The sequence below is a fragment of the Formica exsecta genome, unplaced genomic scaffold (genome assembly GCF_003651465.1).
Source record: "Formica exsecta isolate Colony F162 unplaced genomic scaffold, ASM365146v1 scaffold744, whole genome shotgun sequence".
Classification (NCBI taxonomy): Eukaryota; Metazoa; Arthropoda; class Insecta; order Hymenoptera; family Formicidae; genus Formica; species Formica exsecta.
The window spans coordinates 464,727-480,626 of record NW_021853511.1 but is presented as its reverse complement, the minus strand read 5'-3'; the positions used below and the strand labels follow the sequence as shown (position 1 = coordinate 480,626).

Genomic DNA, 15,900 nt, shown 5'->3' with positions numbered 1-15,900 from the left:
GACGCTCTCGCGCTCCCAGTTCTTAAACTTTGAATTCGAAACTGGTCGCTTGTGCGCCAGGTAAACGCTCAAGGATTTTAGAGACGGCTCCGACTTGAAGCTCTCTCTCGCAATGTCCTGAAACATCTTTGCGCGCTCGCCGACAAGGGATTTTCTCGCGGTTGCGTGAGATTGTACGGTCGACGAGCTATTTCGTAGGAAGAGATTCTGGAAGAAGGTGTCGGTACGCGTCGCCTCCTGGTGCCGCTTAATTTCCTCCACGGTCAAAGGAACGATCTGATCCTTGGAAGACTCCTGCTCGACGGTCGGCACCATTTTTTCCACCCTCCTCAGCAACTTAATATCCTCCTTTTCGGCCAATTCTCTCCAGCCGTTCAAGGACGTGCTCGCATCCACTTGGTCGCTATTCTTGTCTTTTTGCGTTTTTTTCCTGGCTTCCATCTTTTTCCTGTTGCCGTTTACGCCCACGCGTATCGTTTCCGGTTTTTTAACCGGAGTCCTGACGATCGTCTGTGGTTTCTCACGAGGTCGCTTCCTCCTGCTTATCTCACTATTCACCTCGGAACAGGACGAAGACACCGAGCGTAAGGACTCCTTACTGACGAGCAGTTTCTCCGGCGGCTTCGCGATAATCTTTGTCTTTTTCGGTTCCGACAGGATCTTTTTAGCAATCTGCGACGACGTGCTTTTCGGGGGAGATTTCAGCTGAGAACTCGATGTCTTTCTCGTCGATGCAGATTGTTCAGACGTCTTTCGCAATAATTCCTGTCCCTTGGGCGAGACCGCCACGACGATCTTAAGAGATTTGTCTACTGAACGCTTCTGTTTACTCGATGAACCATACGGAATCGTCGAGCTCTTTACCACTGTGCCTGACGAAAGCACTCTAGTCTGCACGTCTCTCGCTTCCTTCTCTTTTTGCTTCTGCAAAGCTTTCCTGGCCTCTACTGGCGAGGAGATTTCTGCCGGTGATTTGCTCAGCCTCCTGCACGACTGCTCCTGCTCCTTCTTCGTCAGACGAAGCTTTTCTCTCTTCTTTTCACTTGATAAAGGATGATCCGATCTCGTGCCAATTTGGCTCCTTTCCGGAGATCTCTGTCGTTCTTTGGTCACAGAAGTGTATCTCGATGGTACTTTTACCGTTGCAAGTTTATCAATCTTCGTGGAAGATTCTCGTATGGTCCTCGGCGATACTAAGGAACAAATGTAACTTCTCGTAGTGCTTGACGGCAAGTTTAATTTTTTGCTTCCTTCAAATTGAGTGTGTGACAGGCAGGGATCCGACTTTCTCTTGTTGAAGGAATTGGAGAAAAAACCGGACGTTTTGGTGGTCTTTGAAGTGACTGGGCTGCTTGAGGATGTACGCGTAATAATCGCGCTGTGAAACTGCTCACGATTTCGTCGATGCCGCTCGAGATTGCTACAGAATTTTTCCCTCAGCGATCTGATACTCGTCACACTGTCGGCGCGTGCGAAACACTGTTCGTGCCGGGGTTTCGACGAAGAATGCGAGCAATCGATCAGCCGCGTGCTCTCCGAGTATAGCTTCAGAGTTCTGCTGTGGCGCGAGGACTTTCTTCGGGGCGGCGAAGGCGGTCTCGACGCCGACATTGCTCGCGACGGAGAGCTATGAGGAGAAGCTCTCATGACCGGCGTCGTTCTTGAGGCAGCCGAGAACGGTACCGATCGAAGTGTCTGCGAGAACGAGGAGAAGAAGGTCGATGTACTCGAGGCGCTTCTCCGATGCACGCGAATCCTCGTCAAGGTCGGCGAGATCGGGAAATACTCGATCTCGGAGTCGTCTGTGGACAAAGTTTCGGGTCGTTTCGCGTTCTCGTGCAACTGAACTGTTAGCCATTTTTGCCTTTTATACCCTGCCACCAAGAAATCAAGTCGTCTAAGGTTGTCTCGCTCAAGGCTAAGCCGGTGGCACCAAACTTGCGTGCCAATGCGAGATTCGCGGCTCTTCGCGTCGTGGTGTTACTGCGACTGGCGGTGCGCTTACTTATAAAAGAAGATGCAAAAAAGGAGCTTATAAAAGAACCGACTCGCGCACCAATATCGATAGACTATCTCGAGAGGAGAGCTGTGCCATATTTAAACTTAGGTGGAAACGCCCGAGGCCGAGATTGCACCAACGTCGGTTAACTAACACCGATTATCGATTACCTGTCCCTATCTAGATCGTAGCTTCGCTATGACGTGATCGGGGAAGGAAAGTTTTAGGCTGATGGAGGTCGATATGCGAGTTGATTAATTAATTAATCGATATCAGAGTCAAGTTCGTCCTCGGTAAGTTTGTCGGCGAGATACTATAATAGCCGATCTATCCGGCAAACTTGGACACGTTCATTGTCTCGCTGCCGCACCTCCTCAGCCTAATTAATCGAGATTAGTATTAACCCGACGTTGATGCAACCGTCCACGGAAAGATACATATTGGAGGAGATTCGTATGTGCCAAGCTGTGTGTTTCAGCGCATTACTCACACGTCATGCTTCGCGCTTTTCAGCACAAATCAGCGCTGCAAAATCGAGACTTAAAATCATTACAAAAAAATCGTCTCAATTCTCATCAATGCATCCAAACTCGGAAAATATCGAGCGTACCATACTCCATAAATAATACTAAATGCGTGATTATAAAAAAAAGGAATCAATTATAATAATAATTTTCTCTAAGAATTATAATGGTGTAAAATAATTTTTGACATCATTCGAAGTATCGAGACGCATGCGTGGATTAGAAAACACAATAATAATTAATAAAACGCACACACATTGCAAGCAACATTTGAAACATATACCCGGCATGCCAGAGTAAAAAACCTGGCCGATGTCGATCAGCGTGCTTGATTAAGGAAGGATAGAGCGTATCAAGATAAATGAAAAGAATAAAAAAACGGAACAAATCAAAACTCATAGCTTAAGGGTCGAAACGACTCACCCTTCGGACGTTCCGGGGCTGGCTTGCGAAGCCCATGGAGGGGTACGTCACCACCGCTCTGTACCGTCTTGTACGCCAGTCTCTGTTCCAAAAGACTGAGTGGATTAATGTCCTCCTTTCGACGAAACACCAACGTCGAGTCGCTTTCGTATCCTGACTCTTTGAGAGCACTTTGCAATTGAAAAACACCGGTAAGAGGCATCAGAATGCATTATAGGGAGCATATCGTGCAAATCAAAATTAATCGGATTAAGTTACTTACTGAGTTATATACGGCTTGGCCGCGACCCGTGCGTGGCTACGCTGATCGAAAGGCTGGAAAGAGAGAGAAAGGATCGTTACTGTTATCGTTACCTTGATAACGTCGTCATCGATTGCCACTTATCGTCTACGAAACATGCTACGCATATGCTACTCCGCGAATTTATCACAACGCGAGAGATACGATTATCGGATTCGATAGCCGGTGCTTTCGATCGGCAATTGCACGAGCAATAATATCGAGCAGATCATGCCGCAATCGTGTAATGCTAAGCCGGGATATAAAGAGATATAAGCGCGAGGATTAAGCTAATGAGATATTATCCAGAGGAATGGGAAATGTAAATGAGAAGGAAACAAGTGTACAATGTATAAATATCAAAGTATGAGATTGGCAAATATAAAAACAGCCGCATAAGATGCAAAATGTGTCTGTGAGATATACGAGCAATTCTATGAATCAGAAAAAAATTATATCGTTATATGCTAATTATTTACTTGTAATAAAAATTAAATAATTGACATCGCCACACATTCATCGAGCGGTGATTTGTTTTTGCAACAAAAAACTTTGCTCATGCCGTAATCGAGTAATGTATTAAAATATTTTCCGGTATTTTCGGGATATATCGCGACATGTGAGAAAAGCGCAATTAAAAATTGTTTTTTTAACGAGGGGCGGAGAGAAACGACACGTACGTGTGTATAATAAAACAGGCACATGAAAGATACAAAAGATGCATAGAGATATAACAAAGAGACACAACAAATAGAACAAAGGAGAGATGTGACGTGACAGCCAGATAGAGACAGACAGAGCAGACAGATAGAGGACAACGTCATCGTGCACTCTACTTGTCGACGATGTGGCAGCCGTTCTAACCCGTGAGGCGGCCGACTGCGCGGTGATAACGGAGGGTGTTGTCGGTGATGGTGGTAGCATGATATGATCGGTGCTAGAAAAAGAAGAAGAAGTAGAAGAAGAAGAGAGCGGCGGACGCTGTTGCGGCTCTTGGTCTTGATGAGGGTGACGATGCGATTGATGATGATGCTCGTGATGATGAGGATGATGATGGTAGCCGTAATGAGAACGATGCTGCTGCTGCTGCTGCTGCTGTTGTTGCTGGATGCCAATGTTGCCGGTCGAGCTCGGCGCGATCGCCGTGATGATAGCTGAAAGCGGCGATACCGCCGATCGCTCGATCCCGACCGGATGCGATCGGCGAGCCGGGCAACGATCCGGCAACACGAAGCTCTTGGATCTCCCGTCCAGCGTCATGCCGGCGGCGTGCCAATAGCAGGGATCGGCGGCGGCTGCGCGTTCCAGGGGTCGGATGATGTGACCGACCCCGGTGTCGTCGCCAATGGCGGCGGCCTGACGATCGTTCGACCGATCGGTCGGGTCGACCGACGGAATCGAGGACGACTGATCTTGGACCGGAGTCTTGGACCGGTGCGAGCGCGACCTTGAGGACAGATCGATCAACCGATCGGTCGAGCCGCCGTTCATCGGACGCGGCCGTCTCATGCTGCCGACGAGCTCGGAGCTTTTCGTGCTGCTGCTGCTGTTGTTGCTGATCGCCGGTATCCTTACACTGTCCTCCGGCCGATAGGAGAGGCTGAGGATGCGGGACTGCCGGACATCACCGCGTAGAGACTCCATCCTGGCCTGCGCGTGCTGAGGACGTCCGTTTTCATTCAGCCACTATCATCCGGCACATCGTCGTCATCGTCGTCATCGGAGAGGGATGGACAGCGGTGTGGGGTGACATACGAGCGGACACGACACGCAAACATCGACGAGCACGCACACACACATACACACACGCACGACCAGGGACATCGATCGTGTGAAGACGACAGTCGATCCGGATGATTCGTCGACGCAGGACAGGGATTCGAGACGGAAGACGTTTAGTGCAATAAAAAGATATACTGTGCGTAAGTTAACACATGGAGCACGATGCACGTGTTTATCGCAATACGCCCATTTTTTTTTTTTTTTTTTTTTTGCGTCCCCAATAATGTTTCGCCGTGAATCTTTCAATTTAGTTATCGATATCGAAAAGATCTGCAGTATTTTTTAAGCGAGATCTGGAAAATCCCCAAAGGGGGTTGCATGCAAGGGCATCCATCGATTATCGGAGCGCGACAAGCCGCTGTTAGTTATCACGTTTGACGTTAAGCCGCGCGAGAAAAATAGCTAGTCGTTGCTCTTTGCTGACTAACTTTATAAACGACGTGTGTTGTATACTGCAAAGATTGAATTACAAATATCTCGAAATTTAATGATCACGTCAAACGAGTAATATGCACAATTTTTACGAAAAAGAATTGAGATGAATATTATTCCTACAGAAAACGTGACAAAATATATTCTTATTTATGATTCTGATTTTACAATCTACAGAACAGAAAAGGAAGGGAAGATTTACAGTAGAAACAAGGTATTCTTTATAAGATCCCTTTATAAGAAGAAGCTACCAGGTTAATTCCGAGGTAATGGAAAATGTTAATTTTAATTGAGTCTTACCACATAGGAAAGAGTGCCAGTGATAACAGATAGAAAAAGAAAAAGAGAGAGAGAGAGAGAGAGTGAGAGAGAGGAAGAGTGAAGAGGGAATAGAAAGAGAGGAAAAAAAAGAAAGTTCTTATTTAACTACGCATTAATATAAAAATGGCGTACCCCGTCAAATATGTCCATGACCTCGTCCCACCACTAGAATCATAGAATTAAACACGATGTTATACTATGCATCATCTAAAAGGAGTTATCGGAACATTGAGATTCAATGAAAAAAAAAAAACGTATAATCGAACACAGTACATTTGGATTTTCTCGCCATTTTCCATCTAAAATAAAGAAGGAGCTAAACAATCTAGCGCTAATAATAGATATATCAAAGAAATCAGATTAAAAATTTTTAGAAAAATAATTTACAAAAAGATTTAGAAAAAATTTTAGCTCATCATTTGGTATCTCAATCGTAGATGGAAATCGGCGTAGTATTTAAACATAGGATCAACTACAAGCAACGCTACAAAAGCCGTGTAAAAATCAACGGGGTTGTATTATGTGAAACCGTAGAGTGCCTCGAGAGGCAATTCTCATCACTAAGAATAACGAAAATTTATGTAACTCGTATTATTTTTAATAGCTTTTCTCTCTCTCTCTCGAGGGACTCTGCGCGAGCGTGTGCTTAATGTCTGCGCTGTGTATATGTGTGTATGTATTAAAGAAACGCAACACAGCCACCTCGAGGGCGGCGGGAGAGAGAACTCTCGCAATCAATTAATTCGTGACGCCAACAGAAAAGCTGTCAATAAACGGAAGAAACGTATGGAAAAAAAAAATTGGCCTGCAAAAGCAATTCGTTTTAAACACGTTCGACTGACGGTGATTACCTTCCTTCTCGTCCGCGCGTCGAGAGTTGGCTAGAAGCAAAGCCATTTCAAACGATCATGTTTCAGGTGTGTGGTTCAAGTAAACCTTGGGCAAGCTTTCGCGACCGCGCGCGCGATATACTTTCGTCACGATAAGAAAATAAAAAAAAAATAATCCACGCGAATATTTTGCTATCTCTGTCACACTCGCGCGGTACAAAGTTATATACCACGCCTTCAATTAATTTCGTGACGTATAATGATGCTCTAATAAAGGCGGTCAAGAGGAATGGATGGCCAATTTTAGGTTCGCACCAACTGATTTTTTGGCCAAGGTTAACTAAATTTTTCTTTCTTTATTCAATATCTAACATCTTTTATTTTTAATGTGTTTATTTAATATTCTTTATTTATCCCTCTCTCTAAAATAGGAATGTACATCTATTATTATGTATAGATAATATTATCTTAATATTATCTTCTAGTAAAAATTAGTTAACCGAGGCTATCTCAGGGCGAGAAACGTTGGAAGATTTGATTGTTTCATCAATTATTATACTCTTCGGACAAACTAATAATTTTCTACGCGGAGGAATGTACATCTATTATTATGTATAGATAATATTATCTTAATATTATCTTCTAGTAAAAATTAGTTAACCGAGGCTATCTCAGGGCGAGAAACGTTGGAAGATTCGATTGTTTCATCAATTATTATACTCTTCGCGACAAACTAATAATTTTCTACGCGATGCCTTATCAACGAATCTTTCGATGTTATATGGGAAAGTGCGCTTTAATTTAATGGTACAGGCAGGTGATTCGTCTAATCTCGAATCGCGAGCGATAAAGTGCGTGTGCGTACCTCTTTAGCTTCCTTCTCGGCGATCGACGAGCGTCCTGGTTCATAGTCCTCGATGCGACCAGGCTGATTTTTGTAAATCTCCGTCGAGTACTTTAGCCCCCCATTCCTAAAATAGAATATAAATTGTTTTGTCATAGATTTCTTTTTCGTATAAGAAGCTTCGTACTTTTCGAATTTTATTTTCTCTCCTTTTGTTAAAGTTCTTCAAGACAATAAAATCTAATTGAAAGAAATCGCGATAAGATAGAGGGGATATAAATGATCTCGAGTATCCTCCCGGATGACTGAGAGAAAGATAAGCGGGAAAAGTTTCTAAATTCTCGCTTACTTTCTGGGCATAGTCGCCGTAGTGAAGTCATTTTCTTTGTTGCGCAGCCGTCGACGGCTATCGAGAGTAACGGATCGATCCGAGTATGCGCGAGGTTCCGGTTCACTCAAATATCCGCTGCTGCTTCCGTATCCATATCTACCTCCTGAAACAAGAATGTTTCGCTTTTTTGCATTCTGTTCCCAGAGAGTCGATTTTCCGAAGCTCTCTTTCGTTTAGTTCTAGCTACAAATAACGTTCAATTAACAGCGCAAACAATTTAATGCTTGCCTTGGTTTAGTTTCTACAATGTTACACTCAAAATATCGTGTTACGCACACACACACACACACACGCATATATATTGTACATATATCGTTACATTATTATTTAACAATTAATTATCGAGCTCATCGACATTGAGATTAAATGTGAAATCTCGGAATCCGCAATTAAACTTTAATTAAATTTCTTCTCTTTAGGATTTCTTGCCGCGAGAGAATCGACTTGGTACCGCGAAACAATCTTAAGACCAAGTTCAGGAAAGATCGAACGTGAGAATTTCAAATCAACTCGAAAAGTTTCCACGAAGAACTCGCGCCAATTTGGAAAGTTATCCCTCCCGATTTGGCTTAATGTATTCGACGAGAGCTCGTACTTCCGAGAGATTCTTCAATTCTGAGACATTCGATTCAAACGTCTACGCGAATCAAGAATCTCGCAAGTTAAAACACAAATTAACGATAAAAATTGATCGATTAACGCAATCCAAGCAAGAACATCTTTCTCATCTTGCTCCGGGTAAAAAGACAAATGTTAATTGTTAGCAGGATGTTAGGTAAAAAGAGTCACAAGATAATGATTCATATATTTGTCGCAGATCGTTTATTATAATATTATTTTCACGCTCGGTTAACGCGACTGTTAAACGGTAAGTATGTACAGCGTCAATCGTTATCTTGCGTTACGTAAAAAGCATCTCTGGATGTAACTATTACATTTTTTTTTAGTCGATTTACAAAAGTAGCATCCTCTCTCTCGCTCTTGCGATATTCTATCTCGCAATCAAAGTCATTTCTTTTTTTCGCTGCACATTTTAGTTTACAGATATTAGTCGCGCTGATGCTATACAAATTGCAGCTACAGCGGCTACTGCGTTACGCAGCCAGCCCACGCTCAGTGTAATATTAGTAGCAATGTCGCAATTCGCGACCACCGCGGCAAGTCATGCGCGGAAGTGCATATTCACCTCTTCTCGATTTGTATTTTACGGTCACGTAGTCATCTGGAAAACACGAAATCGCAATGGAATTATACAATAATTAATTGACCAATTGTTTTTGCGTCGGAAAACATTAATATTCAAAAGCGGCACACGGTATTTATTTAAACGAGATGAAATTCCTCTCTTCCATTCCGCAGCAATAATAACAACAATAATACTAATCCGCGTTGTATACACGGCGTAATAAAGAGACGTACGCGATCGTTTTATTATTTTTTCCCGTCAAATCGTATGCATAATGGCCAACGCTCGTAATTACACGCAATGAGAACTTACCGTTTTTATCCGCGCGGTGTAACGAGTCGTACATTCTCTTGTACCATTTTGCTTGATTATTCTCCTTGACTTCCTAAAAATAATTTATCGAGAGTACTGAGAAAAGTGCATCTCTCGCACGCCGCGAAATAAGGCAATTTCTTTCTTCTCTAGCGCAATAGGATTTAATTGGGATATAAATAATTTCTTTTCACACGACAATCGCGAATTGTCGATATATCTTTGATTCACTATGAAAATTATTTATCGACCTACCGATCTCAATACGAGAGGGATACCCTCCTTAGTCACCGGGCCGATCCCCTCAAATTTTCGAGGGCCCAGATCGGCCATCTTCTTCGGCAGTTCATTCTCTGTTTCCGGCTCGCTCTCGTACTCTTTCTTCACGGTGTAGACTGAACGATTCAATTTCACAAGAGATCATTAGCACTCGCGTACGCAATCGGAGGATAAATCAACACGTATGTTTGTTAAACAATTATCACACCTCATTAGCGAGCGTTAGCTTGATATAGGGAGTGACAACAGAAACGGTGCGCGACTGGATTTCCGACAATTTCTCCAGTTGTATTAAATTTCTCTTAATACTAATTGTAAGAATAAGTATACTATACTGTCTAATTATTCAACGTACGATTTAATCGAAGTACTTACTTATTTCTCCTGGCGAAATTAACGGTCTTTCGTTGCTCGAAGGACGGTTATTGACGGACTCGCTCTCCTCCAAGTAAGCCGCGCCTTTTGGCAATTGTCCCTCTGTAATAAAATTGCGATGACGCTACAATTGATTTAATATTCCTCCCAAAGAAAGAAGGAATCGTATTCCTTCAATTTATTAATATCTTCGTTCATGTTCCCTCTCTTCGAAGTTTCTCTTTCGAGGAGAAGAGATTGAGAGATTTTCGTGAAAAACGCTGACCTCTCGCTTTCTGTAGCAACGTGATGGTCGGATTCTGGGCACGTGGCAAGCGCGGCGCGGACGCGAGCGCGTTTAATCCCTGGGATGGTGCCGAGTGCGAATTCACGATCCGCGAGGTGCTGCTACTCTCGTAAACGCTGCGCGAACTCAACGTCCTTTTCTCCTCTTCGTTGTCCCAAGGTGGAGGAGGCACCTCCTGGAACAGGAACTTTGTATAAGAGTCCGCATCTTCCTGAACTTTTGCGACTCTTGACAAAATGATTAAAAAAAAAAACTTATGCTAATTTTTCATCAACAAAATTTTTTTACTTTCTTTGCTTCTAATCCTTCATTTATTCAAACATGATGTTGACCAGATTGGATTCCAGCACATCAAATTTAATGCTCTGACTAAGCAAGTCCCCGGTTTCTTGCGCTTATATAGCGGTCGTCTTGGTATAATTAATCAACCGTACCTCTTCCTTTGGTTGCTTCTTCCGGCTCAGCACAGGACTCTCGAATGGCACGGGACGAAATTCCTTCCTCTCGGCGACGGGGCTCGCGCCGGCGCTGGCCGGGGTCCAGACCGACGGAATCGGCTCGTTCTTCTGCGGTTGCTTGGTTCGAACGGGGCTCGGTTCCTTCCCAGTTGGCGTTTGTCCTGGCGACCAAACGCCTGGCAACGAGAATTTCGATTCTTGAGAAAAACAATTATCGATATACGGCATTAGTAACGACGAGGCACGTGGTTAATCAGCACTCAAGTTATCGTCAAACTCGATAATAGTCCCGAAAAGAGACTAGATGAATCCATTAGTCGCTATAAATCGACTATGCGTTTATCGTTTCATAATTTGCGATATCGATTAACCCAGATACAGGAAATGAACAACGTTACGCCGAAAGGTCTTTGCTCTTGAAACAGATGGTGCCGCGTGGATTTGGTAGATTGGCGTTAAAGCTAACATGTGAAATGTATATCAGCGCGATGCTAATTTTGGCACATGGGGGCGCATTACATAAGGGATCATCTTTTTCCCCTGCCATTTCCCGCATTTTGCTACATCGTTACTTATTAGTAATCCGACTAAAACGGTTTAAAAACGATCCATTGACGTAGATGATTTATTAAGCCTCTCCCTTGACGTTTACGTTAATTTGTCTCATATATTTATAGAATCTAGAAACAAAATTAAATCGCAGAAAATATTTATAAAGATGGTTTTCAGTTGGTTTTCTTACCCGCGCGCTATTATTTTATAGCTTGTCATATAAAAATAAATTTTAGCAACTTGTTATTCGCGCTCTCTGTAGGAAGAATCTATGTCGTAACGCTGGCGACATAAATGGGGAATTATTAGCGGTGTGATTGTCGAATGTCAAATGGAGAGACAACATTAACCCGATAAAGATACTTGGGCTGTCGCGATGAGTCAGCCAACGTATGCTCGTCGAATTGAACTTGTCGACCAATTTGCATCTGAATCGTATATCTCTTTCTCTCGCGCGCGACAACGGGAAATCAGGAGCATTTCATTCGGGAATAAAATTAGAAACTCGCGTGGGCGTCCTGGCCATTATAAGACACGCATAATTACAATTGGCCGGGATCAACGTCAACACAATGCCGCGGCGACAATTTTCTGGAGCGACACGCACTCTGCGCACGACACGTCAGCAGAGTGTTACGTGCGAATTCGGCGAATCAAATATTCGAGATCGTAAAAACACAAGAAAAATAGAGATCGACATGCTTGAAGAACGAAATACTTTTATTTCTAATTTTGCGACTGATTTAGAGATGTCGCATCTTTTTCTGATTAGAGAGATACAATAATCAATGATATACGCGTTAATTTACGGTATAAACGGGCATATATACATATATTTTCGCTAATTGCGTCGACGTCCGCACGATTAATCGCCACTGTTGCAACACCGGCTGCCCGAAATGTCAAAAATATCGTTTTTGAAACATGAATCGATCGTGTTATTTGTAACTGACAACCAGTGGTGCGATTAGCTGAAACATTAATGCCGCGAGAATAACATGTCCTAAAATTTTAATGCACACGTCAACATTTTAACACACGCCTTATGATTTTATTTAATGAAATTACAAAATGAGATTACACACGTTACTCGAAACATGCACGCATATAGGCCACACAAGCGGCCACAAGAACTTAATTACGATGCCGTCGTTAAGAACACACGCGGCTACCCCGTCCCTCCATACACATATACACATACACACACACACACGCAATGCGGATACACCCTATACGTAATTAATTTTGTTACACCACTTGGATGGGTTTGTTAACGTAATACACAAGCACACTTTCAATGGCAATCTCATTTTTCTTATCATATTGTATTCATCATTTATAACGAGTTTCAAACTTGATATATAATTAAAAAGTGAATTAATTACCTTCTAAATGTTAAATAATTAAACGTTAATTAATTATATATAATTAATATTTTAATCAAAATATTAATAAACGAATATTGTACGGTAGAGAACTATATCAACAATAAATAATATTAAATATCGATTAATAAGTCAAATAATATCCTCGATCATTATGCAAAATGTATTTATGTTCAACGCAACGAAAATACATATGTTAGTTTCACACAGTCCTCGCGCAGGTTTACCTGGTTTAGCTGACGAGGCTTTAAACGTAGGCGCAAACATAACGTTCTCTGAAACCATGAAACAACATTTTGTCAACCAATGTATCTCGGATTCTCTTTATTTCAAAAGTTGCGTTTCTTTATCTAGCGCGATGTTTTTCAGTCTTGTAGTATCTTGTTTAATTTTTCTACAGTAATGTTAATTCGCTTGTTTGCGCTCGTAAGAAGAATTCTTTTCAAAACTTAAACCGTTCTAGCTATCAATGCGGAATAACCCGATGCCTATCACGGGTCAACGTCAACATTGCGCGATGCTTATATTATACGCCGCGCATCCAATATCATCTCGAAAGCACTTCAAAGTTACTTTCACGACGAGACCGTCGCGATTCATTAATATAAAAGCGATCTTGATGAACTGCCACGAGCGCAGAAAGAAGGACAAAGCGAAGTGGATTGCCTTATTTATTCACAGACTAAGTACAATATACCAGCAGCACCAAATGCATTTCGTGAATTGATCAAAGTAATCTGCAAATACTAAAACCAGATTGTTCCCAAGTTATTCAACCTCCGTAAAATCGTTCTTTTGAAATCTCAAAATTAAATCAAATTTTTTACATAGCGAGAGACAGATTAAATCCAGAAATATTCTTCATATCTTTTCCTTTAAATTTCTTCGACAATTTACAGAGTAACGATCTGATTTGAATAAATCTTTTCGATGGCACGATTGCATTCCGATTCTCTTCGCGATCGCGGGGAAACAACCTGTTGAAGAAATTCACGAACGTCTTATCGCGTCCTTATCCCCCGCTACTCGACCTTCCCGAAACGATCACTCACTTTTCTCCAGCATTATTATCACTTTACGATCACGACGAGGCGACGCCGCGATGATATTTCGACGAGACACCCTCTCGGCGAGGTACGAGAAAGTAGCACGGTAGGTGCCAATCGACTGAGGAGCGTCGCGACGCCGATGAGGCTCGACGCCGCGCCGCTCACTACGCCGACGTCGACGTCGCCCGAAAGCTGTTGTATACAGAATTTCGAGTCCACCGCGCCAACCAGTGCGGGACTGGTTATATATGAATGTATATACGTTTGCGCTTGGAAGATGAATGAGAGTTCGAACTCTTCTCAACCGTCATAATATAATAAGTAAGAGTAACGTTCAAGATTTAATATAGTTTAACGATTCATCTAAGATATTTTCGATCTCTCTTGGTACATATTTTCTACGTTAATCTTTTGTCGCAGAGTATTAGAAAATAATACACACACGCGTCTTAGAAAATATGTGTAACGCATGCTATCAGTAATCAAGCGAAATTGCAAACGCACCTTGCTCAAGTAGAAATCCCCTGCTGATTTTCAAAGCTTTGTCAATCTCGTGCAGCAGACAGTCGCTGTCATTGTCTCTTGCCTTCGCAATGTTACCGCAGCCAATCCCTTTGATTAAAAAAGCATGCCCACATCCACCAAAAAAAAAAAAAAGAAGAAAAGAAAATTTTACGATAAATTAATTTCGAGCAGAGAGCGCATTGTAAGTGTGTTAGAGCGAAGGATAAAGGAATCTCTCGATGCAATCTCTCTGTCAATCAAAAATTTATCATTCGTTCGTAAGAAAGAGGGATGACATATCGACCTCGGCGTTAGAATAGAAAAAAAACTCCCCTCGCGTGTCCATAGACGAATGACTAAATTCGCACATTTAGCTTCGACGAGACGCGCGCGCTGTGGCTAAACTTTCATGCTAAAGTTAGAATAGAAAATAAACGAACGCTTCGGTAACCGCGTTGAAAGGAGACTTACGAAATACAAATAACCAACAGTCAGTTAATAATAATAGGCGGGCTGACAATATGTCAATAAAAGTTAAACAATGTTGCATGGAGACAGATGACTTTTGTATCAAATATCTATTATTTTATCTCGTCTCTATATAAACTTTTATATTATTGTTGCGAGAATTAAACGGCGTCAAAATAATTGAACATGCATTCGCGCGTGCTGTATTGTAATTTATTTATACGTGTAGTATTTTTATCATCAACTGAACAAACTGAAAAATTGAGCGTGCAATAATATATGCAATGTAATAATATGTGAAAAAGCAATTTGTAGATGAAATATGAAGACGATAAGTTCCATTAGACAATTACCGAAATCAATGGGAGGATCTAATTGTCATCGTTGTTGCTAATATATTTTACTTTTTACGGGTTTCTTTCTTAATAAAATAAAAATCGTCAGTTTTTAAAAGGAAAAATGTAATATTGCAATATCAAAAAGTTTCACGAATCTCTCAAGCAGAGTTCTCCAATCTCATTAACAAGAGTATGCATCAAAAGGCAATACTTAGCGGATAGAGGCCCATCTCTCGTACAGCGATCTCAGAACGGGCGGACCAGTAGGCCAACATTGCGCGAGTGATTCAAAATAGCCGAAAAACGCAAGACGGTGGTTCTCCAACGAGCCGAAACTGCGGACGCGTCCCGCGAACGAGTGGCCTATTTCTCGTCTCCGCGTACGCAGGTTTATATTTAGATTTTCATCCTCCATGAATCACACACCCGCCGCGACCCGACCGCGCGGAACAATAATCGCGACCCGGCACTTTTCCGCGGATATCGTTCTACTAGGTCGAAATAAATGTTTAAAAAACTCGTCGTGTCAACCAGAATTAATTACCGATAATAATCGAATTTTTTTGTATGTCCGCGAGGGGGGTTTGAGAAATACTACGTTATTACACGTTATATCGTTATTCCTCGAGAGGGGAGAAAAATAGGGAAATACATTACTCGATATAATAACGCGACGTGATTAAGTATTCCGCGGCTAATCGAACCGCTCAAGAGAATCGAGACGTAAACGACGTGACGCAATTTGATAGCCTCCGAGCCACTCTGTTGATATTCGTTATCGCGCAAACTGTCGCGGTTCATTATCCGCACGTTGAACAAGAGCGGCGAACGTAGCCGAAGCTCGAATGTTAATACAATAATTTTCCATCGCGTCGCTTTGAT

The 15,900-nt window shown here is 42.3% G+C and overlaps 1 protein-coding gene across 1 annotated transcript in view; it reads right to left on the bottom strand.

Moving 5' to 3' along the window:
• LOC115243853 overlaps positions 1–15,900 on the bottom strand; it is a 71,586-nt gene that overhangs the window by 16,948 nt on the left and 38,738 nt on the right. Inside the window, exons 8-22 of the mRNA XM_029821109.1 lie at positions 14,213–14,320; positions 12,887–12,934; positions 10,699–10,898; positions 10,244–10,439; positions 9,979–10,080; positions 9,580–9,719; positions 9,325–9,397; positions 9,013–9,048; positions 7,785–7,929; positions 7,457–7,562; positions 5,894–5,926; positions 4,802–4,912; positions 3,209–3,261; positions 2,947–3,116; positions 5–1,802 (exon numbers count right to left, since the gene is read on the bottom strand). Coding sequence (XP_029676969.1) covers positions 5–1,802; positions 2,947–3,116; positions 3,209–3,261; positions 4,802–4,912; positions 5,894–5,926; positions 7,457–7,562; positions 7,785–7,929; positions 9,013–9,048; positions 9,325–9,397; positions 9,580–9,719; positions 9,979–10,080; positions 10,244–10,439; positions 10,699–10,898; positions 12,887–12,934; positions 14,213–14,320 — 3,319 coding nt within the window. The remainder of the gene's footprint in view (positions 1–4; positions 1,803–2,946; positions 3,117–3,208; positions 3,262–4,801; positions 4,913–5,893; positions 5,927–7,456; positions 7,563–7,784; positions 7,930–9,012; positions 9,049–9,324; positions 9,398–9,579; positions 9,720–9,978; positions 10,081–10,243; positions 10,440–10,698; positions 10,899–12,886; positions 12,935–14,212; positions 14,321–15,900) is intronic.